The sequence below is a fragment of the Vombatus ursinus genome, unplaced genomic scaffold (assembly GCF_900497805.2).
Source record: "Vombatus ursinus unplaced genomic scaffold, bare-nosed wombat genome assembly UNPS02009573.1, whole genome shotgun sequence".
NCBI classification, from domain to species: domain Eukaryota; kingdom Metazoa; phylum Chordata; class Mammalia; order Diprotodontia; family Vombatidae; genus Vombatus; species Vombatus ursinus.
The window spans coordinates 796,364-822,433 of record NW_020949351.1 but is presented as its reverse complement, the minus strand read 5'-3'; the positions used below and the strand labels follow the sequence as shown (position 1 = coordinate 822,433).

At 35.8% G+C, this 26,070-nt stretch overlaps 1 protein-coding gene across 3 annotated transcripts in view; it reads left to right on the top strand.

Annotated features, from left to right (window-relative positions):
• Positions 1–26,070, top strand: part of PTPN2 (protein tyrosine phosphatase, non-receptor type 2) — a 98,841-nt gene that overhangs the window by 56,109 nt on the left and 16,662 nt on the right. For 2 of the 3 annotated variants that reach the window (XM_027852353.1, XM_027852352.1), the window contains exons 6-7: positions 15,656–15,865; positions 22,275–22,436. In XM_027852353.1, the coding sequence (XP_027708154.1) occupies positions 15,656–15,865; positions 22,275–22,436 (372 nt within the window). The remainder of the gene's footprint in view (positions 1–15,655; positions 15,866–22,274; positions 22,437–26,070) is intronic. The other variant, XM_027852354.1, reaches the window with a different exon arrangement.

Below are 26,070 nucleotides of genomic sequence, written 5' to 3'. Positions count from 1 at the left end.
GTGTGTGTGTGTGTGTGTGTGTGTGTGTGTGTGTGTGTGTGTGTGTGGAATAGTTGGAAGTTCAGTGACTTGCCCAAGGGTCACACAGCTAGTGAGTATCGTGTGTCTAAGGCCGGATTTGAACTCAGGTCCTCCTGACTCCAGGGCAGGTGCCCTTATCTACTGTACCACCTAGCTGCCTTGCCCCTGGATTTTCCAAAACAGTTTGAAATAATATACAATAATGACCATATAAAGATCTAAAAATTAATTGTATATGATGCTGTCTTAGATTAGTTTAAGTACATTGACCCATTCAGTCTCAGAGTTGTTTTCATATTAAAAAGCCTTGGTTTCTTTTTAAATTATTATTAAATTTTATTAATTTTCTGATCTGCATTTTTTCTTTCCCCTTCACCCCTTTTCCAGTTGAGAAAGCAAGAAATATAAAATCCCTGTTACAAACTTGTATAGTCAAGGAAAACAAATTCCCTCATTGACCATTTGCCCCAAAAAGTGTCTCGTTCCATACTCTGAATCTGTCCCTTCTCTATCAGGAAGTGGATAGTGTGTTTCATTTTCTGCATCCTCTGGAATTTTAGTTGATCATTATAGTGATCAGAGTTCTTAAGGCATTCAAAGTTGTTTGTCTTCACAATATTGCTGCTAATTGTTTAAATTGTTCCCCTTGTTCTCACTTCACTCTGCATCACTTCTTACAAGTCTTCCCATGTTTCTCTGAATCATGTTCTTCATTATTTCTTACAGTACAATAGAATTCTATCACGTATGTATGTGTGTATATATGGATGTATGGATGTATATACATGCATACCATAACTTATTCAGCCATTTCTCTACTGATGAATACTCCCTAAGTTTCCAAATCTTTGCCACCACAAAAAATAGCTGCAATAAATATTTTTGTGCATAATGGGTCCTTTTCCTCTTTCTTTGTTCTCTTTGGAGTAGAGACCTAGTAGTGGTATTTCTGGGTCAAAGGATATACATAGTTTAATAGCCTTGGTTTCTAACCCCAGAATTATGGGCTCCCCCCCTTTTTTTTTTTTTAAATAAAGAAAAACAGTTGTCTGCTGGGAAGATTTCAGGAATAAAGATCTTAGTTAAAACAAAAATTGTTTATATTTCTTAGAGGTAATACAGCATAGATCAAAGAGTTCTGGACATAGAGTTGAAAATTTTAGTTCATATTCTGTCTTCACTACTATTTGTGTGACCCTGGGTAAGTTTATTTAACCTCTCATCCTCAATCTCTTCTGTAAAATAGGGATTATACTTGAACTACTTTTCTCTCAGAGCTGTTAAGAGGAAAATGTTTTAAATCTTTTTTAAAAAAATTTCTTTTATTGTGTGTTTAACACTTTTTAAATTTTTATTTAAATTTTTAGTTCCAAATTCTCTTCCATGGAGAACAAGCCAAATTATATCAATTATACATGTGAAATCATGCAAAAAATTTCCATATTAGCATATCACACACAAAATAAGCAAAAAGGTTAAAGTGAGAAAATAATACTTTAATTTGCACTGAATTCATCATTTCTTTCTGTGGAGATGGTTAGCATTTTTTTCATTGTAAGTCCTTTGGAATTGCCTTGGATCATTGTGATTAGAGTAGCCAAGTCTTTCACAGTTGATTATCATTAAAACATTGCTGTTTCTGTGTTCAATGATCTCCTAATTCTTCTCACACAACTTTGCATCAGTTCATATAGGGCTTGTTATGTTTTTTCTGAAATCACCTCCTCCTCATTTCTTATGGTACAGTAGTACTCTTTCACAATCATATGCCACAATTTATTCAGCCATTTCCCAATTGATGAGCATCCCCACAATTTCCAAATCTTTGCCACCACAAAAAGAGTCATAAATATTTTTGTACATATAGATCCTTTTCCTTTTTCTTTGATCTCGTTGGGGTATAGACCCAGTAGTGGTATTACTGAGTCAAAGGGTATGCACAATTTTATAGCTCTTTGGTTCTCAAATCCACCAACAATTTATTAGTGTACCTGTTTTCCTCATCCCCTACAGCATTTGTCATTTCTCGTAGATGTGAGATGGTATCGCAGAGTTGTTTTAATTTGCATTTCTCTAATCAATAGTGATGTATTTTTTCATGACTATAGATAGCTTTGATTTCTTCTTCTGAAAACTGCTTGTTCATATCCTTTGACCTTTTGTTGTTGTTTGTCCTTCCTTCTCAAAGAGGACCATGACATGGAGAAAGTGATGTCATGACTTGCAGGTGAATTGGATTTAAATAAGGTATGGCTGTGCCAAGTCACCAGCCTCACTCTCCTCCAGAGCCATCTGGGTCCAGTAGCAAGATATAGATCAAGAACGACTGGATATGGCCCCCTTTGATTATTTATCAATTGGTGAATGGCTCTGATTTTTATAAATTTGATTCAGTTACCTATATATTTGAGGAATGAGATCTTTATCAGGGAAATTTGCTATAAAAAAATTTTGATATTCATTGTCTCTGGTGCCTTTTATCAAAATGTAGTTTCCCTATTTATCTCTTTTAATTGTCTATTTTTCCTTTTGCTTTGTCTGAAATCACAATTTCTGCTCCTTTTTTTTTTTAACTTTAACTAAAGCTTAATAGATTCTGCTCTAGACCTTTATCTTAGTTGTCTGTGTGTATTTCTGTTTCAAGTGTGTCTTCTGTAAACATTATATTATTGGTTTCTGGTTTCTAATCCATTCTGCCACCCATTTTTATTTTATGGGTGAACTCGTCCCATTCACATTCACAATTAGGATTACTAACTGTATTTCTCCCCATCCTGTTTTCTCCTATTTATCCTTCTCTTTTTATTCTATCCCTCCTCAAAAGTCCGTTTTGTTTCAAACCACTGCTTCCCTAAATTTTGTCATCTCCTCCCATTTCTCCTTGTGCGTGCCCTCCCACCATATCTCTTATCTGCTTCCCTTCCTATCTCTTTATTGGGTAAGGTAAATTTCTATAGCCAATTGAGAGAGAGAAATAGAATACATATACATATACTTTTCCTCTTTGAACCTTTTCTGATGAGAGCGAGACTCAAACATTGCCTCCTCTTTTCCCTTCCACTATAAAAGTTCTTCCTTGCACACCTCTTTTATGTGAGAAAATTTTTCCCTTTCTGCCTCTCTCTTTCCCCAGAACATTCCTCTTTCTCATCCCTTAATTTTTTTTTGAGATCATCCCAATATAATGGACTTACATCCATGTCCTCTGTCTATGTAAACTCCTTCTAACTGCCCTTATAATGATAAAGTTTTTAGGAGTTACGTGTATCATCTTCCCATATAAGGATGTAAACTTTTAAAATTTATTGAGTCCCTTATGATTACTGTTTCATATTTACTTTTTATTTTTCTCTTGAGTCTTATGTTTGAATATCAGATTTTCTTTTCAGCTCTGGTCTTTTCATCAGGAATGCTTGAAAGTCTTCTATTCCATTAAATACTCATTTTTCCTTCTGAAGGATTATACTCAATTTTGCTGGATAGGTTACTCTTGGTTGTTTATCCTAACTCCTTTGCCTTCTGGAATATCATATTCCAAACCCTGTAATCCCTTAATGTAGCAGCTGCTAAATCTTGGGTGATCCTGACTGTGGCTCCGTGATATTTGAATTGTTTCTTTCTTCATGACCTGGGAGTTCTTGAATTTGGCTCTAATATTCCTGGGAGTTTTAATTTTGGGATCTCTTTTAGGTGGTGATCAGTGGATTCTTTCAGTTTCTATTTTATCCTCTGGATATAAGATACTGGGTCAGTTCCTTGATAATTTCCTAAAATATGATGTCCTGTCTCTTTTTTGATCGTAGTTTTTCAGGTAGTCTAATAATTCTTAAATTATGTCTCCTGGATCTGTTTTCTGGGTCAGTTATTTTTTTCAGTGAGGTATTTCACATTTTTCTTTCATTCTTTTGACTTTGTTTTTATTGTTTCTTGATGTATTATGGAGTCATTAGCTTCTAATCACTCATTTCTCATTTTTAAAGAATTATTTTCCTCAGCAAACTTTTGTACCTCTTTGTGCATTTAACCAATTCTGCTGTTTGAAGTTCTTTTCTTCAGTAAATTTTTGTACCCCTTTTACCATTAGACCAGTTTTGCTTTTTAAAGTGTTATTTTCTTTAGTGTTTTTTTTTTGCCTCTTTTACCAAGCTGTTAATTCTCTTTTCATGATTTTCTTGTGTCATTTTCATTTCTTTTCCCAAATTCCCCTCTACCATTTTTATCTTTTTGTTTAACTCTTCTGGGAATTCTTGTTGGACTTAGGTCCAATTAGAACTTTTCATTGAGGCTTTGCTTGTAGCTGTTTTCATATTAGTGTCTTCTAAATTTATGCTTTGGTCTTCTTTGACATAATTGTAGCTCTTTATGCACATGTTCTCTTTTTGTCATTTCCTCATTTTCCAAGCCTCTTTCTTGACTGTGTCTGCTCATGTGGGGATGGGGAGGCACTGTGCCAAGCTTCAGGCTTTTTTTGTGCTGTTGTTTTCAGAACTTTTTTGGGAGTCTGCAAATTTTTGGCACTTCTAAAGTGGTATTATCCACAGAGAGGTGTGGTCACTGCTCTCCTGGTCTAAGCTCTGGTTTTTACCCAGAGGGCCTCTGTTCCCATGTAACCATAAGTACTGACTCTCCTTTTGGCCCTGGAACTATCACCAGGGCCCCTGCTCACTTGTGACTAACCACAAACTCTCCTCTTCACCCTGGAACTGTGAACTGGAACTGGTATAGGAATAGAGTTCTCAGCTCCAACTGCATCCAGGGCCAGCAGAGATCACCTATAATCTCTCTCTGCCCAGTTGTCTGACACGCTTACTGTCCTGGGCTGAGAGCTCTTGAAGCTCCTGAAGACAGGTCTCAGTCACCTCTGAGGTGACTGCCATCACTGGTGTACTGCCACACTTCAGGCCAGCTCCCACCCTGCTGTCTCAGACCTCTAATGCCAAATTATCAAGTTGTCTTAGACTGGGAAAATGTCTTAGATTGAAAAATCTTGTTGGCTCTGCTGCTTCAGAATTTGATCTGAAGTTATTTTAAAGTTGTTTGAAGGTGAATGTTGGGAGAATTCAGCTGAGTTGTTGCCTGCACCCCACCATCTTGGCTCTGCCTTGTACAATATGTTTTTAATCTTAAAAGACTCTAGAAGTGTGAGCTATTATGATTATTTCCATTATTCCTTCTCATCATCTAGCTAACATTTACTGAATACCTACTGTATTCAGGTTATATTTTGGGCTTCAAAATGATTCAAGACAATGGCCCTATCTTCAAGGGGCTCATCCTATAGATACATAAATAAGAAAATATAATGTAATATTGCACCATTAAGTAATATATATTAACTAAAGCATTTCAGAGAAAAGAGTAGTCACTAAGGACAAAGATAATCGTGTAAATCCTTTGGCATCAAGTATTTGAATTGGGAAAAAGCTTATTTCATGTAGAGAAATTTGCTTGAGCAAAGGCATAGAACTGGAATGTTCAGGAAACAGTGACTAGATCATTTGGCTGGAACAAATGGATTTTTGGAAGATAGCATGGCATGGTAGTAGAGTAAGATTAAGTACCAGACTTTGAGTCAGGAAGACCTGAATTTGAATTCTGCCAGAGTAACCCTGGAGAAGACATTTAACTTCTCTCATTGTTAGTTTCTTCATCTTAAAGTAGAAATAGAGAGTTGTCAGTATTAAATGAGATATTATATAGAAAGCATTTTACATAGCTTTTAGTTCTACATTATTATTCCTGTAGGGGAGTAGTGGGAGATGAAGTTAGAGGGAGCATACCTTGAATACCATGCTAAAGAGTTTGAACTTTATTCTGTAAATGTTGGAAAAGCATTGAAAGTTATTTTGATTTGTTTTTGATAGGGAGAGGGATGATATTTTTAGGCAGCAGCATATAGAATGAATTGGAGGCATGAGAAAGTAGGCACATAAGGAAGTCTACTGAGAAGTCTTTTATTACATTCTCACCTGGGACTCTAAGAAGCTGTAGAATGTGCAGCGGCCACACCCTGGTAAAACCATTTTAGCAGTCTGGCCTAAACCAGATTAAGGGTAGGTAACTGACTTGCCTAAAACCAAACCCATTGGTAAGTTAGGGGAGTGTCTACTCCAAACATATGTAGACTACCCCTGGTGGAATGGGCAGATGAAAACAATTTATTCCAACAGTTATGAAGATGACTGAACCAAGAGCTGTGGAGAGCTTAGAGCTTGATCAGACATTTAGAGATGCCAAGGTCATCCACTGCATCCCAGGCCATTGCCAGTTGTCTTGACTTTTGTACTGCCACTAGACTTCAGTGACTCTGGAAGAGAAAGTGTGGCTGACAACTTTGCACAATTCTGTCTCAGTTAAATCCAATTCACTCAGAAGTTAAGACATCAACCCATGATGTCATTAGTTGTATTTGAAAATGAAGGACAAATAACAATATTATATTCTAAGCTTGATTTTTAAGTCTTTTAATTCTTTTTTTTTTCTTTTTTCTTTTTGAGGCAGTTGGGGTTAAGTGATGTGCCTAGGGTCACACAGCTAGTAAGTGTCAAATGTCTGGTTGGAGACCAGATTGAACTCAGGTCCTCCTGACATCAAGACCGGTACTCTATCCACTGTGCCACACAGTTGCCCCTTCTAGAAATAATAGCATTGAAAGAAATAACGAAGTCCAGAAATGGATCTGGTTTTGAAGGAAAATGATGAGCTAATTAGTCATCAAACATTTAGTAAGCACCTACTCTGGGCTACGTGCTAGATGCTAGATATGCAGAGAAAGGTAAAGTAAACAGAAAAACAGTGCCTGTTCTCAGATAGCTCACAGTCTATGTCGAGTTATATTTTAACTTTGCGTTGTATTTATATCGCCTCCTCTTGAAAATATCAGTGAAAATATCTGGAAAGAAAGAGTGAAATTTATTCAAGTAAATAGTTCTTTTAAATAATGGTAACAAACATATGGCTTTCATTACCTCATGAGCTCTCTTTTAGCTCCAGGCTATATCATTCTGTAAACTTTGTTTTTATCATATTATTTCAGTAGAATCGCGATAAATCAATCAAAAGTAAATTCTTTGGTTGGGGGTGGAGGGGAGGAAAAAACCAGTCTTCCCCTGGTGGGGTGGGAATTACTGTTTTCAGAAAACTATTAGTGAGGTGGACCAGATTATATAAACAAACACGAGGGTTTCTGGGAACTGTCTCTGAATATCCATGATAGCCTGACCTGAATTTGAAAAAAGTCAAGGAACAGTGGTTGTGAGCCAAAATTATTCAGACAGAGAAAATAAAACAGCCACCCAAAATAAGAGGAACAGAAGATTGCAAGCCAGGATGTGATGCAATTGCAGAGCACATAAACAATTTGTGAATATTGAGCCATAGGAGAAGATACGACAATCTAATAAATTTCAGGCTGGGCCTAGGAGACCACACTGTGACTTTTGAAGACCTGTAGAAGATGAACCTAGCTGCACAACGCTCTAAAGATATCAACCTGAGTTAGTCCTAAATATTGTTATTTTTTAAAGAGGTTCCTAGGTGAAGCATTCTGGACTTGCAGTAGGAATTTTATCATTTAAGATTTACTCAATAAGAAGGCTAAAAAAAGGGCTGGGAACATACATCCAGGACTGAACTTTCTAATGATGTTTTGAATTAAAACTATTAGTAGTGTAACATAATGCCTCTGATGCAGGAATAGGAATTTGGTCATTATTGTGATTGGTTGCAAAATACCTCTTAAGGTAGTATCAGTTCTACAAAGGGAAGTTGCCTTGTCACTTTACTGCACTTGGATAGAAAAGTGAATGTAGAAGAACTCAAATATGATACTGTTCAGTTTTATTTGTTGAGGTACCTGGGTGACAGTTTGGAGTCTTCCAGCCAGTAAAAGAAATAGACTTTTCATATATCTGTCAAATTAATCTTCTTTATGCATAGATTTAGTATGACTGCTAAGAGATTTTTAATTCTGCCTATTGTTTAATAAGTGAATTTCTGATTCCTTTACCTGGCAGTCAAGGCCTTCCCTTAATCTGATACCATTCTCATATTATCTCCTACTATTCCTTGTCACATATGTTACACTTTAGCTTAATTGGACTGTCTTTTATCTCTTGAATATGCCCTATTTTTTCCAACATCTCTATGTTTTGCTCACATTGTCTGTTATTGTTGGAATTTATTCCCTCTTCCTTTTTGCTTATTGAATTCCTCCCATCCTTTAAAGCCTAACTTAGGTACCGTATTCTCAATGACTAATCAACTAGTCATTTAACAGTTGAAACTGTGTTGCTTATTTTTGATGGACTTATATTTTTATTCTTTATGTAACATTATGACAGGTAGATAACTTGAGAGACTTGAAGGATATTTCAATACACACAAGTTCTGGCAGACCTTGCTGAAAAGATTTCTTATATAATAATGACAATATTAAATAGATATTTAAATATTAGGCTTTTAGAATATTATTAAATAAGTATTTTAATTTCAATATTTGATATTATTTTAAAATATTGGAGTTATTTTAATATTAAATATTTGACTCAGTTTGCTTTTCTAGAACCATCCTAGCTTAAGTATGGAGATACTACTTGGTGATAAACAGAGTCCTTTCCAATAAAATCAGGGGTAAAATGAAGATGTCCATTGTCACTATTATATAGTTCCAGAAATGTTTGCTATAATGATAAGACAAAGAAATTGAAGAAATATGCACAGGCAAATAGAAAATAGTTGTTAATTGCAGAAGATATGAAGATTTATCTAGAAGAACAAGTAACTGAAGAAATTAACTTAAATCAGGATGCAGAGGGGCAGCTACATGGTGCAGTGGATAGAGGACTGGCCCTGAAGTCAAGAGGACCTGAATTCAAATTCAGCCTCAGATACTTGGTACTAGCTATGTGACCTTGGGCAGGTCACTTAACCCTGATTGCCTCACCAAAAAGCAAAACAAAACAAAAACAAAAACAAAAACCACACACAATTAATCAAGATATAGAATATGAAACCCACAGAAACCATCAGCCTTTCTGTATACTAATAAAACACAATGGAAGAAACAAATTCCAATCACAATAAACTACAAAATATATAAAAATATTCCCTAACAAACCATTGTCAGAACTCAGAAGAATACATCTACATCTAATGTTACATCTACATCTGAAAAGCTCTTAATTGGATAGGGCATAATTGTTCATAGTTGGACTGTGCCAATATGCTAAAAATAACAATGCTACCTAAGATGATTTATAGATTTCATGTCATGGCAACCAAATTACGAATGGATTGCTTTATAGAACTAGACAAAATAATAAAATGACAAGACTCTAAAGGCAAATAATGAAAAAAAGTAGGGATGAGAAGAGTACATTATGAGGTTTTATACTGTACCATAAGTCAGTAATCAGTCAATACTGTTTGTTACTGGTTAAAAAGTAGAAAAGTTGATTGGTGATCAAGTAAACAAGACCCAGGAGCAATTGAATATAATCAACAAGCATTTATTAAGTACCTACTGTGTGCCAACACTCTCCTAGACACTAGGGATACAAATACAAAAAAAAAAAAGAAAAATAATAACTCATACTTTCTAGGATTATATTCTACTGAAGGAGACAACGTGCGCATAAATAAACACAAGATAGGGAGGGAAGACATTAACCATTGGGTAGGAGAGGCTTCATGTAGAAGGTGGCACTTGAACCGCATCTTGAAGGAAGTAAGAAAGAGTATTCTCCATGACAGAGGTGAGAAAGGACTCTATTCTATGGACAGGATACAGTCAGTGCAAAAGCACAGAATGTAATAGCATAGTATGTACTAATTCAAGTATACCGACCAACTGCTCAGGAAAACTGGAAAGCAGGCTAGAATAAATTAGGTTTAGACTAGCATCTTAAATATGCTACAGTAAACTTTAAATGAATATGTTTACTAAATAGTAGATCATATTTTTTAAAATTTAGAAAAGAGGGTAAGAATTCTTTACATGATCATAGAAGATAAAAAATAAGCCATTTCAGTTGCATACTGGAAAAGCTTTTGCAAAAGCAATGCATTAAGAGTTAGAAGAGAAATTAAATTACACCAAATACAGGTTTGATACCCATGCTATAAAGGGAATTGGTACAAATATATAAGAACAGGAACCAGTCTGCAATTGATAGAGGACATGAACCAGTGGTTTTCAAATAAAAAGCTATAGTCTATCAGTAACCATATGGAAGTGTTCCAAATTACTAAGAAAAAGAGAAATACAAATTAAAACAACTATAAGATTCTACCTCAAATCTATTAAAATTGGCAAAGCTTACAAAAGGAAATGATAGTTGTAAGATCTGTAGGAAAGTAGGCATGTTAATGCACTGTTGGAGCTATCAACTGGTTCAACCTTTTTGGAATGTAATTTGGAACTATACTTCAAAAGTCAATAAATTGTATGTGTCCTTTGACCCATTAATATACCTACTTGGCATATACCCCAAAGATGTCAAAGACTGAGGTACAAAACCATATGTAGTAAAAAAAAAAAAAAAATTATAGCAGTGTTTTTTCTAAAAAATAACTGGAAGCAAATGCCAATTATTTGGAGAATGCCTGAACAAATTTTGGTATATGAATATGATGGAATTTTATTGTACTTTAGGAAATGAGTAATAGAAAAGAGTTTAGTGCAGTAACTCATCATACCTTCAAAAAACTAATAAAGCACACCTCCTGCCTCTTGACTAAGAGGAGATAGACTAGAGGGGCAAATTTAGACACATTTTCAGATACAGCCAATCTCTTGATGTGTTTTACTTAACTGTGTTTATTGATTACAGAAAGAGCTTCCTTTGGGGAAAGGATGAGTTAATGGCTAGCGATAGTGATGAGAGAGTGCGAGAGAAAGACACACAGAGAAAATGAGAGAGTCCATAAAAGAAAAAGAAAAAGAATGGAGCATAAGTAAATATTTTTAAATGAATGGAAGAAAATTTTAGAAGATACAAACAATGCAATTTTGTTACTACCTTATTAAATTTAATTACGCTTAAAAAATAAGCTACATCAGTTAGTCATGGTTTCATATACAATATTATATCCCATTCTTTGTCTATTGAAATGCTTGTGTTGATCTTTAAACTCATAACCATTTTTTAAGAATTTAATATCCTTGGGGCAGCTAGGTGGCGCAGTGGATAGAGCACCAACCCTGGAGTCAGGAGGACCTGCATTCAAATCCAGCCTCAGACACATGATACTCACTATCTGTGTGACCCTGGGCAAGTCACTTAACCCCAGTTGCCACACACACAAAAAGAATTTAATATCCTCCATATTAAATCAACAGATATTGTCAGTGACTTCAACCAAGAGGTAGAAAGAGGTGAGGACCACAACAAATTTCCTACAAAATATGGTTCAAGAATAAAGAATGAAAGAAACCAAAGATTTGTAAACTATACAGAAGTTTCCCCCTAATGCATTATTAATGCTTGCTTCAAAAAAAAAATTAGAAAGTGAAGCATTGAATAACATCACAAAACATAGAATTGATTATCAGATAGGAAATTGTTTTTATTGATATAGTTTTCATTTCTGAATCAGTTGTCTGTGTACTTTCAAACTATCAACTTGTCAAAATAACAACAACAAAATGAATACTCAGGTAGAAGAAAGAATAAAAATGAGAAAGGATGCCTTGTGCCTGTAAAACAACCCACCTGACCTATTTAAATGAATTATTGATCCTGGAAAATGGGAAATTCATGAAGCAAGAGTAGTAATGGTGATTATAATAATTTTGCATAAAAATTTAACTGATATAAATTAATTGCCATAATGAGGAAATGAAGAGTTCCCACACTCCGTTTATCAGTCAACACTTACTTTGCTAGGGTGGAGAAAGAAGGCAGACACTGGAAACACCTATTCTTCATATAATGTCAGGCAGAAGTGTGGTGGAAGGTTATGAGAAATACTGCTTTACAAAACACCTCAGTTAACAGATCCAACTTGCAAAGCCAACCTGAGGGCAATTAATGATGAAATTGAATGGTAGGCAACAAATCAAGGGAAGTAGGAAAAGATCTGCCAAGATCTTCATTAAGGGGCAGTGGAGTGACATTGGGATGCTAACGTCACATCCTGGATGTACTAATAGAGGAAGTTGAAATGGCAATAAGGAAACTAAAGATGAGAAAAGCAGATAACTCTTAGACTATGTATGCAGAATTAATTTCCATTCAAACATATCAGGAGAAAATAAGGTGGGGAAAACTCCTCAAAAAGGCAACTAAGCACATTAATAACTACTGACCTATTTGTGTATTTTCCTCACCCTGTAAAATGTCAGAGGCATTGTGGAGAGTGGACTGAAAGTTGACTTCACAGTCACAAGGAGGCATGTTACCTCTTTGACCATTTAACCTCTCGGTGTCTGAGGAAGTTGCAGAGAAATTTGTGAAGCAGGTTTCCTCACTGGGAGGTTCTACACAAGAGAGAGGTTCAGACTAAAATTAATTTTTATTAGAATGGTTTCCACATGCATTTAATATTCCCATTCTTGACCTCTCTACAGCATTTAACACTGTCGATAACTATCTCCTCCTAGATACTTCCTCCTCTCTGAGTTTTTGTGACACTGCTGTCTCTTACTTTTTGGACTTGTTTGGTCACTATTCAGTCTTTGATTCATCATCATCCACATTACCATGGTTCTGTAGAAGGCCAGATTTTCTTCTGTCTCTTGATAACCTCATTAGCTCCCTTGGGTTTTCATCTCTATGCAGATGACTCCTTGATGTATATATTTATCCTTTGTCTTTCTCCTGAGCTACATTTATACATTACCAACTTCCTCTATATGCCTTAAACTTCTCAAACTCAACATTTCTAAAACAACTCATTATCCTTCTCTCCCCAAGCTCAACCTTCTTCCTAACTTCCCTATATCTGTCAAAGGTAACATCATTCTTCATTCACCTAGGTTCTCATGCTCAGGGTCTTTGACCCCTCATTCTGACCTGCTCTACTTTTCAGTTGCCAAATCTTGTTATTTCTACCTCTAAGACATCTCACATCGATTTCCTTCTCTACTTATGGACACCACTTAAAGTTTAGGCTCTCTGCCTGTTGCCTGTATAATTGTGATAGTTTTCTGATTGGTTTCTCTGTCTCAAGTCTCTCCTCACTCCAACCCATCACAGCACACAGTAGCCAAAGCAATTTTCTTTTTCTTTCTTTTTTTTTTTTTTTAAATAATTGATTGATTTTTAGTTTTCAACATTCACTTCCATAAGATTTTGAGTTTTAAATTTGCTCCCCCTTCTTTTACTCCTGCCTCCCCAAGAGGGCGTGCAATCTGATAGAGACTCTACTTATACATTCATATTAAGCATGTTTTCACACTAGTCATGATGAAAAGAAGAATTAGAATCAATGGGAGGAACCACAAGGAAGAAGAAACAAAACAACAAAAGAAGAGGAGAGCAAATAGTATGCTTCCATCTGCGTTCAGACTCCATAGTTCTTTCTCTGGATGTGGATAGCATTTTCCATCTTGAGTGTTTTTGGATTTGTCTTAGATCCTTGCATTGTTGAGAAGAACTAAGTCTATCAAAGTCAGTCGTCACATAATGTGGGTGTTACTATGTATAATGTTCTCCTGGTTCTGCTCATTTCACTCAGCATCAGTTCATATAAGTCAGAGCAATTTTCTTGAAGTTCAGGTGTAGCCATGTTTCTACCTTCCCCTTAAACTCTGAGGCTCAGCATTCACTGTCTTTAGGATCAAATATAAACTCCTCTAGCATTTAAAGTCATTTACAAAGTGACTCATCTGCCTTTCCAGTAATAACAAATTACTCTTCTTCCTGCACTCTATGGTCTTCTTGCTGTTCCTTATACATGATAGACCATCTCCGGCCTTCATGCCTTTGCATTGAATGTCCTGCATTCCTGGAATGCACTTTGACCTCGCCTCCACCTCCTAGAATTCTTTGTTACCTTCAAAATTCTGTTTGAGCTACACCTTCTACAAAAACCCTTTTTGATGTCTTCCAGGTGCTAGCACCCTTTCCCCCAAATTTAGTTTGTATCTATTGCGTGTGTGTGTGTGTGTGTGTGTGTGTGTGTGTGATGTACTTACTTGTATATATACACTTTTTATGTACTTACTTGTATACATGTTGTCTCATGATGGAGTGCAAGCTCCTTATAAAGGCAATGACAGCTTCATTTTTGTCCTTACAGCTACAGTGCTGTCACATAGTAGGTGCTTAAATAAATGCTTATTTATAAATTGAGACCTTCTGACCAAGGAAGTCCTAAAACAGAGAAAGCTAGGTTCAAAAAAGTTCCTGACTATTGTGTTGGAAATCAAGCACAAAATTCAGAGAGGGATCCTCTATAGTTGGTGAAGTCCTCCATGTATTTGCAGTTGACTTTGCAGAGTCTCCTAAGTGATATTCATAGCACTCAAGAGTTTAGATTTACCTGTCTACATACTAAAAACCTAGTACTGAACCTTACTAAAAACCATACTGAAAAACAGCTGAACAGTCTATAGTGCTTGACACTTCCGATGGACTTTGAGGCCAAGTCATCACAAGTGATGATTGGCTTGGCTGGCAGTATTGAAGGAAAGGGAAAAGTCAAGTAACTCTGAGGCTCATGGGCCTTTGAACAGAAAGATAAATTCAGATATATCAGTTTTGCTATATAATTGAAGTTGAAGTAAAAATTGCAGGAATTTGAAACCTTTAGCTAAAGTGACTTTATTTTAGAATTATTTTCCTTTGGAGTTTTCCTGCATATGTAAAAGAAGGTTCAGGAGAGGGAGTGGAAAAATGTAAATATCTAGTTAACAGCTATCTTTATTGGGTTTAACTTAGCATGAAGGAATTCAAAAAAAATTTTTTTAAGTCAGTGAGGGTAAATTAGGAGATCTTTTCGAAAACAGAAATAATTCAGGCCATTCAATTACTGTTTCTTTAAAACCCTGAAAGTTACCTTCTCTAAAAGGTTTAAAGCTTAGTGTGTTTATGAGTAGGATAAAAGTTAGTTTTCAGTGAATCATTTACAAGACAGTTCTGCACTCCTTAGTTTATTTCTGGATTTGTAATCTTGTGACTGACTTCTTTCAAGTTTCCTACAGTTGTAGGTCTTTACACTGGTCAGAGAAGCAGGTTGAAAGTTTCAAGGAATTGTTTTTTAATTATTTTGACAAAGAGAGCTAGTTATCCTGATACCATCTTATCACTTGTTAAGGAGAACCTTATCTGTTATTTTTTAAATAGTGATAGCTATTTCCAAGGATATTTCTCAAAAGGTTTTTCCCACCCACAATTTAGAAAAACAATTAGTTGATTACATCCTGAATGGGAAAATTAGAGATCAAAGAATTTAGTTATAAAAATTAGAACCAGTGTGTTAAGTGTGGAAATCAGGATTTTAGAGCTGTAGGGATCTTGATTTATCTATTTTAGCCTCCCTTTACATATGAGGACCAGACCCAGAGATTAATTGATTTGTCCTAGGTCACAGCATCTATGACATACTTGATCGTTGTTAAATAGCAAAGTGTTTTAATGGACAAATTAGACAAAACTAACTTTTCCCCCCTTTAATTTTTATGTTGTAGAGTGGTGAGACCAGGATAATATCTCACTTTCATTATACTACGTGGCCAGATTTTGGAGTCCCTGAATCACCAGCTTCATTCCTCAACTTCTTATTTAAAGTTCGAGAATCTGGTTCCCTGAATGCTGAACATGGACCTGCAATAATTCACTGTAGTGCAGGCATTGGCCGGTCTGGCACATTTTCATTAGTTGATACCTGTCTTCTCCTGGTAAGTGCTTTTTTAATATACTGTTTTGTTTCATTTGATTTGGGTTCTATTTCTATGTTTAGGTCCAAGTTTAGATTTTATTTCTGAAGAACAAAGTATTCATAGCTGTTGAATACAGGGGAGAAAAGATCTGTTGTAATAATTTTTCATTCTGTCCCTCTCCATTCATTCCTTCCCTTCTCTATTTTAAAGAACAATTTTATTGATTTTTATTTCTACCTCATTTTCATTTCCCCTTCTGTTTTAAGCGTACTGCAATATTCTGTCCTTGGAAGAATGCATCCCTTGATCCTTATGTTCCTTCAGATAATGTTCTTCTGCTCTTTTCTTCCTTTCAACAGTAAATTCACCATTTTTGTAAAGTGTAGGCAATATTTCTTTTTTCTCACTTCATTCTTAACTGCTATAGGACAAGTTTCTGCCTTCTACAAACAACTTTAAGTTCACCAGTAAACATTGACTGGGGATGGCAGAGCCAAGATGGCAGAGAAAAGGCAGTGACTCATCTGCGTTCTCCCCCAGATCCCTCCAAATACCTTTAAAAAATGTCTCTAAACAAATTCTAGAGCAGCAGAATCCACAAAAAGACAGAGTGAAACAAATTTCTAGCCCAAGACAACTTGGAAGTTTGGCAAGAAAGTTCTGTCACACCTGGGGGGATAGGGCCTGCATTACAGGCCACACCAGCACAGCCACAGCCACAGCAAACCAGGAGCGGGCCCTGGGAGTAACTGAATTTAACTGTGGGAGCTTCCAGAGCTCTCAGCCCACAGACAGTAAGGGGTTGAACAACTGGTCAGAAGGAGATTGCAGGGGTCTTTTTGTTAGCACTGAGGCAGGGCTCTGTCGCTTTGCCCATATTCAGATCCAGGTCACAGTCCTAGGTGGCAGTCCCAGGGTGAGGAGCAACACTAGCATAGCAGAGCTTGCAGCCACAGTGGAGGGGAGATCTTCCTCACAGTTCCAGGACAGAAAAGAGTGCTTGTGGTCATTCACAGGCCAGGACCGTATTAAACACCTCTTTTAGATCATACCACCTTAGAAGAACTGAAAATTTACAGATCCCTGGAAGTATCTGTGAAAACAGCTGCACAAAACCCCTCAAGCTTGGGACAGTGCACTCTCCACCCTGGAAGCAGAGCCCTACTTTAACAAAGTGTTAAAGGTCAAGTAACAGGCTGGCAATATGAGCAAACAACAGAAAAAAAACTGACTGTAGAAAGTTAGTATGTGACAAGGAAGATCAAAACACACACTCGGAAAACAACAAAGTCAAAGCTCCTACCTCCGAAGCCTCTAAGAAAAATATGAATTGGTCTCAGGCCATGGAAGAGCTCTAAAAGGATTTTTAAAACCAAGAGAGGTAAAGAAAAAAATTGGGAAGTGAAATGAGAGTAATGCAAGAAAATCATAAAAAACAAGGCAAGAGCTTGATAAAGGAGACACAAAAAAATACTGAAGAAAAGAACATCTTAAAAAACAGTTTAGGCCAAATGATAAAAGAGGTCCAAAAAGCCAGCGAGGAGAAGAATGCCTTAAAAAGCAGAATTGGCCAAATGGAAACGGAGGTCCAAAAGCTCACTGAAGAAAATAATTTTTTAAAAATTAAAATGGAGGAGGCAGCGGGGTGGCACAGTAGATAGAGCATTGGCCCTGAAGTCAGGAGGACCTGAGTTCAAATCTAGCCTCAGACCAAACACTTGACACTTACTAGCTGTGTGACCCTGCGCAAGTCACTTAACTCCAATTACCTAAAAAAGAGAGAAAGAGAAAAGAATAGAAAGGTAAACAGGAAAAGGAAATCATAAGGGACTTAATAAGGTTAAGCTGTTTATATTCCTATGTGGGAAGATGATATTTGTAACTCATAAGACCTTTCTTATTATTAGTGTAATTAGAAGGAGCATATATAGACAGAGTACTGGGGTAAGTTGAATAGGAAGGGATGATATCTAAAAAACAAAATTAAAGTGAGAGAAGAATGTACTGGGAGAAAGACAAAGGGAGAGGTAGAGTGGGGTAAATTATTTCACATAAAAGAGGTAAGAAAAAGCTTTTACAGTAGAGAGGTGAGTGAACCTTACTCTCATCAGAATTGGATCAAAGAGGGAATAATATACACACTGTATTGGTATAGAAATCTGTCTTTCCCTACAGGAAAATAGGAGAGGATGGAGATAAGAGAAGGGGGTGGGGGTAGAGAGTGAAAGAAGGGAGGGCAGATTGGGGGAGGGGGTAGTCAGAAGCAAAACACTTTGGAGTAGAGACAATAGAATAAAGGGGGGCGGGGAATAGGATGGAAGGAAATACAGTTAGCAATAGTAACTGAAAAAAATTTTGAAGGAAGTTTCTCTGATAAAGGCCTCGTTTATCAAACATAGGGAATTGAGTCAAATTTGTAAAAATAAGAGCCATTCCCCAATTGATAAATGATCAAAGGATATGGTCAGTTTTCAGATAAAGTAATCAAAGCTATCTATAGCCATATGAAATATACTCTAACTCACTATTGATTGGAGAAATGCAAATTAAAACAATTCTGAGGTGCTACTTCATACTTATTAGATTGGCTAATAGAATGGAAAAGGCAAATGACAAATGTTGGAGGGGATGTGAGGAAAATGAGACATTAATAACGCACTGTTGGTGGCGTTGTGAACTGATTCAACCATTCTGTAGAGCAATTAATAACTATGCCCGAAGGGCTATAAAACCATGCATTCTCTTTGATCTAGCAATAACACTACTACATCTCTGTCCCAAAAGAGATAAAAAACAAAAAGGAAAAGGATCTGTGTATACAAAAATTTAGCAACTCTTTTCTAGGAGCAAAGAATTAGAAATTGAAGGGATGCCTATCAATTGGGGAATGGCTGAACAAGTTATGGTTATGTGATTATGATGGAATACTATTGTACTGTAGGAAATTATGAGCAGAAAAACCTGTAAAGACTTGCATGGGCTGATTTGAACTAAAATGTACTGTGTACAAAATAGCAGAAATTTGGTAAAATGATCAGCTGTGAATGACTTAGCTATTCTCAGCAATACAACAATCCAAGACAACTCTGAAGGACTTGGGCTGAAAGATGCTATCCATCCCCAGAGAAACGACTGATGGTGTGTGAATACAGATTGAAGCATACGTTTTTACTTCCTTTTTTTTTTTTTCTTGAGTTTTTGGGAGTTTTTTGTCTGTTTTCTTTCACAGTATGACTATTATGTAAATGTTTTGCCTGACTGCACATGTATAACCTATGTAGAACTGTTTTCCTTATCATTGTTGGGGGGGGAGAATTTGGAACTCAGGGTTTTCAAAATGAATATTAAAAATTATTTTTACATATAACTGGGAAAAACAAAATACTAAATAAAAAAGAGTTGAGAAGCAAAAAAAAAAAAGATGTCAATTGGATAAATTTCATTCTTTTGTTGACCTTCCTAACTTGTCCAGTCCCCTGTCCCCATCCTTGCCATGACTAAGCAGAATCTTACACCATAGCCATAGCTTCTTTACCTTCCCAATCAAAATTTACCATATCCCATTCACTAAAGATCCTCTTCCTCTTTTCGTCATAACTATTGCTTCCCACATTATTTTAGGATGTTATTACCATCTTAAGTAACTTGCTTTGATTGAGTAATTCCATTGATTCTATTAGTTTGATACTGATAATCTATTTTTTCTACACTATTAATTTCCTTTTAAACTCTGCCCCCACTGACTGAACCCTCCCTTTATTAAGTTTTATTTATGTTTTGTTTTTATATTACAAACATTTACAGATTACCTCAGTTCCCTGAGAGCTCTCTTTGTAAGAAAAGTAACCGTTAAGTAAAACTACTACTGTAAGGACCTCATCAGAAAATGCATGTAACATTACATATCTGTAGCACCTCCTACTTCTATTTTAAAATGTTTTAATTGACAGAAATCTTCCCCTCCCCCACACCAGCCTTCACTCCATTGAAGGAAAAAAAAGAAAAGAAAAACTAGTTCTTGTAATAAATAAGCATAGTCAAGCAAGACAAATTCTGTCAGTACAGAATAATATGTCTCATTCCACACTAAATTTGCCCCCTGTTGTGAATAGCAGATTTCTTCAGTGGCCCTCTGTAGTAATGAATGTATTGATTATAGTTCTTACAACTTTCAAAGTTGTTTGTCTTTACAGTATCATTGTTAGTCTATAAATTGCCCTCCAGGCTCTGCTCAATTCACTCTTCATTAGTGCACAAAAGGCCTCAGAATTGTTCATTTTTATGTTTTTCATGACTTCACGTATATAATGGGTATAATACTGCTTGCCTTCTCAATGAAAGAAAGAAAGGCAGAAGGGAGGGAGAGAATTTGAAATTCTAAAATTTTAAAACAAATGTCAGAAAAATAAAAAGTTATTCACTTTTATAATATAGATGTTACAGTATAAATTATTCTGGTTTTACTAACTTCACTATGTATCAGTTCATGAGTCTTTCTATTTCTCTTTGAAGACCCTGTTTTCTCGGGGGCAGCTAGGTGGCATAGTGGATAGAGCACCGACCCTGAAGTCAGGAGAACCTGAGTTCAAATGCGGCCTCAGACCAATCACTTGACACTCACTAGCTGTGTGACCCTGGGCAAGTCACTTAACCCCAATTGCCTTAAAAAAAAAAAAAATCCTGTTTTCTCATAACAGCACAGTAGTATTCCAACCCACTCATACACTGTGGTTTATTCAGCCATTTCTCAATTGATGGGTATCCAGTTTCTAGGGTTTTTTATTTTTTTGACACTATAAAAAAAGAACTGCTATAAATATTTTTGTACACATAGGACCTTTTTCTCTCTTTGATCTCATTTTTTATGTACTCCTAGCAGTAGTGTAACTGGGTCAAAGGGCAAGCGCTGTTTAGTAACTTTTTGTGTATAATTCCAAATTGCTTTCCAGAATGATTATACTCATTCACAGGCCCACCAGCAGTGCATTTATATGCCTATTTTCATTAGCTTCAGCATCTTATCATTGTCCTTTTTTGTCATCTTCACCACTCTAATGGGTGGCATGTCAAAAAAATGTTTTAATTTGCATTTCTCTAGTAGTGACTTGTAGCATTTTTTCATATGTCTATAGATAATCCTGGGTTTCTTTTCCTTAAGAGGTACCAGTTCATATCCTTAGAGTCTTAGACCAATTGATGAATATCTCTTATTTTTATAAATTTGAATCACCTTCTCTTGGAAATTAGATCTTTTCCAGAGAAGATTGTTACATATATTTTCCCCAGTTAATTGTACATCTTTTAATCTTAGTTTTATTAGAGTTGTTTGTATAAAACCTTTTGAATTTTATGTAATCAAAATTATCTATTTTATCTTCGTGATCCTCTCCCTTGTTTGGCCCCATCTTTTATCTTAAACATGGATCTGATAGGTAATTTTTCCCATTATTAATCTGTTCATGGCAAAAGGTTTTGTAACCTTTTATATCCAGGTTACATACCCATTTGGAACTTTTTTTGTGTAAAGTATCAGCTGTTGGTATAAATATGATTTCCTCTATTTCTTCCATATCTCAGTTTTTGTAGTAGTTTTTGTCCAGTAGTAATGAGTCCAGTAGCAATGAGTCCAGTAGCTGGGGTCTTTTGTGTTAAGCGAGTACAAGTGTACTAGGTATATTTGCTTCTGTATTTTGTGTATCTCATCTGTTCCAATAATCGATCTATTTTTTAACCAGTACCAAGTTATTTTGGAAATTACTGCTTTGTGAAATAGTTTAAGATCTGGCACTGCTAAGCCCCCTTTGTTCACAGTTCTTTTCATTATTTCCCTTGAGATTTCTTAACATTTTCTTCCTTAAAATATATTTCATTATTATTTTATCTTGTTCTATAAAGTAGCAGTTTCATTTATAGCCCTAAATCTATAAATCAATCCCTGTCATGTAAGTACTTTTGTATCTCGGTGGTAATTCTCACATGTTGCATACATTTTATAGTTATTTTCAGTAGAATCTCCCTTTTGATCATTTTTCCTCATTATTTCTTAGCACTGTATAAAAATGCTGATCATTTATGTGGATTTATTTTGTCTTCTCCCTGACTGAAGCTATTTTAGTCAACCTGCTAATTTCTTTTCGCTTGTACACATGTGTGTGTGCAGCATACCTTGCATAGAATTAGTAGAACTATCAACAACAGCATGAAAATTTACTTAAACACTAATAACCATCAGTGGCTGTTGTAAAAGAAAACCTGCTTTAATTTATTCTTCATCTTGAGAAATCCTTTCCAACTACCCAGGGGAGCTTGAAATCTAAAAAAATTCAATAAGAGATCATCTGAATTATGTGACCCTGTTCATATTACTAAACTCCTGATCTCGTATCAGTAGTAACAACCTCAACAATATTTTTAACTTTCTTTGCAGATGGAAAAAAGAGATGACCCTTTTTCTGTTGATATTAAACAAGTATTACTGAATATGAGAAAATATCGAATGGGACTTATTCAGACTCCAGATCAACTAAGATTTTCATATATGGCTGTAATAGAAGGAGCAAAATTTATAATGGGAGATTCAAATATACAGGTAAACTTTATAGGCAAAAGTAATATATACATTTGTGTAAATAGAAACATGTGCTATAAAGTTATGCCTTATAGCATTAATATGATATAGTAATGCAAGAAGTATAATTGCAGTTCTTCCCCCTACCCCCAGATCTGTATATCTGCGTTTGATGTGACAAGCTTATTTATTAAAACCAAAAACTTCAAGTCTTATGAATGATGCCATCATATCCTAATGGGGAGCTCAGCCTTCCTTTGTAGTATTGGTATCCTTGACTTCTCTTGTTTTTGTTTTTGTTTTCTTTTTGTTCTTTTTCTATTTTTGTTTTTGTTTTTGTTTTTTTTGGTGAGGCAGTTGGGGTTAAGTGACTTGCCACAAGTCACGCAGCGAGTAAGTGTTATGTGTCTGAGGCCAAATTTAAACTGAGGTCCTCCTGACTCCAGGGCCGGTGCCCTATCCACTGTGCCACCTAGTTGCTCCTTGTTTTTGTTTTTTAAGGAAACTATTGCAATGAATGTGTAAAAGAGTTATTAGTTGTGTGCCACTTTTTAAAGCAAACTTTACGAAATAATTGTTCAGAATGTGCTTTTCATTATTTTGTTGTAAAATGATTTTAATACTACTAGTCACAGATACTTAATAAAACTAATTGAACGCTGGTTTAGATTCGGCATTTCTTTTTTTTTTTAAGGGAGGGCAGTATTTCATTTGATCATTAGTCATGTTGGTAATAACAGTGGTTTCATCTGCATAACATTTTTGCAACTCAGTTGGATAACTGATTGTTGAAAGATGTTTTTGTGCTGTGTATTAAGATACATAATATACTAATGCAAAATAATAAGCAAACAGAATCACTCAATGAATCCTTATATTTTTTGCCTTGAATTCTGATCTTGGACATATTAGATGTCAGACTGCATCAGTCAGGTCAGTCAATAAACATTTATTAAGCCTCTGTTTTGTGCCAGGTACTGTGCTTAGCACTAGGGATAACTTAAGAAAGGCAAAAGATAAGTCCCTGCCGTCAAGGAACTCACTGTCTGCTGGGGAAGACAACACGTAAAAAGAAACTTGAAGGTTAGGAGGAAGGTACTTGGTGTGAGAACTAGATAGTTTCACAGCTAGGTGGGAACTACTGAGATAAATACCCTGAGCACCTTCCTTAAATGGAAGATGTGGGAGGAGTTCTCTGATGTCCACCCTCTGCAGTCAGAGGGAGGGAGGGGCCCCAATGACAGAGTCCCCAGACCAGACTTCAAGAAGTGCTTTAGTATCTTAGCTTTATAAACAAGCAGCGTCAAAATCAAGCAAGTTTCTTTTTGGCCTGGTTGTATTCTACAGCTGCTTTTCCTTCAAATAAATAGCAGGTCTTGAATTCCAGATTTTTACAAATTCTTTACTACAGTTAAATGTTCTAGTTCAATCGTTTTCTTACTCAGTACTCCTTTTCTTGATGACAGATTTTGAATTTGTTCTATATTCTGGGAATTGGTCCAATAAGATTTTATTTCTGGCATAAATTGTCTCTTACTGGCATTTTTTACTTTTGTCCAAGTAGAAAGCAAAGCTTCAGTGAAGGGTAAAATAAATACCTCAGATTTACCCATGTAAATTCCGGGAACTATTTAGCATTCTTATTTGATACCTTAGCCAAATGTAAATACTCATTTGTTTTCTTGTTCTTATGACCCTGTTTTCACTGCCTTCTCACCAGTGTGGCTGAGTGATGGGAAAACATTTGTAGTAGTCAGTCAGTGAGCATTTATTAAGCTCTTACTACATGTCAGATACTGCAAAGCACCAATAACACAAAGGCAAAACCAGTTTTTAATAAATTTCAGTTTTATGAGATATGCTTATGAATAGTTAATTGTATAGTGACTTAAATAGCAGATATTATAGTGTTAGAATTTCCCATAAGTGGGACTCAATGAAATACATAGCAATTTTTTCATCTAGTGTCATAAATCTTGGCTGTGCAATATTCACATGTTAGTAAAAAAATTGATGCAAAGGAAACAGACTATATTCCTGTAAAAAAAAATCACATTGTTGTTTATATTACTTAGATATCATTGTATGTTAATGGACTGTGATCCAGTTTAAAATTTTAAAATATGACTCTTATTCTTATACTGTCAAAAAAGACAAACTCTGGGGCTGCTAGATGGCGCAGTGGATAGAACACCGGCCCTGGATTCAGGAGGACCTGGGTTCAAATGCGGCCTCAGACATGTAACACTTACTAGCTGTGTGACCCTGGGCAAGACACTTAATCCGATTGCCTAACCAAAAAGCAAAAAAAAAAGACAAACTCTTTTGACTTACAGAATTATTTTCCTTTGTAACCAAATCTGAAAAACCATAAGTTGTAAGAGTAACTAATAACTTCATTGGTTTAAACTAAAACATAATTCTGTTAATAATCAACCTATGAGCATTTGTTAAACACCTGCCATGTGTCCTGCACTATTTTAGCCTTTGAGATACAAATTAAAAAAAGAAATAGTCCCTTCCTACAGGGAACTTATATTGTATTGGGGGAGAAAACATGGCGTAAATAAGTATATATAGAATATGTACAAAATAAACATGTTAAATAGGGGGAGGGGATTAGCAGCTAGAGAGATGAGGAAAGGCTTCTGCAGAAAGGACTACTTAAGGAGAGTTTTGATTGAAGTGGAATTCTAAGATATGGGATATGGGAGTGAAGTGAGAATGCATTCTAGACATTGAGGGATTCCCATTGCAAAGGCACAGAGACTGGAATGTCGTGTGTGAGGAGCAACAAGAATGCCAGTTTGAACTGGGATGTAGGTGTGCTAAGGGAAGTAATGTATACTGAAGTTGGCAGGTTGGGTTGGAATTAGGTTGTGAAGAGCTTATTTGATCTTGACATAATACTGAGTAGAGGGAGTGATATGGTTAGAAATGCACTTGGAGATGGGAGAGGCTGACGGAGGCTGTTGAAGTTATTTTAGGTGAGAGGCAATGAAAGCCTGAATGTGGATTGTTGTGTAGAGTAGAGAGAGAGGTTGTGAAGATTGTAACAACTGCCTTAGTGTACTATGTTTTTAATTTTGATAGTCTACAACTGGACATTATTAATTGTTGTATTACATATAGACTTCTGGAGAAGTGCAGATGGTTCAGATATTCTTTTTAGTTGTTAAATCAGAGTATGCGAATCCTATTTGATGTTAGGGGTGTCCAATTTTGGCCCAGATCTTTAACTTATATTTTGCAAATTGATCACATCGCGATTTATCCATATTGTTTTTGGCAGTGTAGTACGTGACAGACTTGGTTTATATCAGAAAACCTTGGAATGTTACCCTTTTTATTCTGCAATAATTATATTAGGGTAGCTACGTGGCACAATGGATAGAATACCAGGCCTGGAGTCAGAAAGACTCACCTTCCTGAGTTCAAATCTACCCTCAGATACTTAATCTGTGTGACCCTGGGCAAGTCACTTAACTTAGTTTCCTCATTTGTTAAATGAGCTAGAGAAGGAAATAGCAAATCACTCTAGTGTCTTTGCCAAGAAAACTCCAAATGGGGTCACAAAGAGTCCAAAACAAACTGAACAACCACAAAAACCCCAGGCTTCAATCTTATAATTATATTTCATTTTTATGTACTGTTT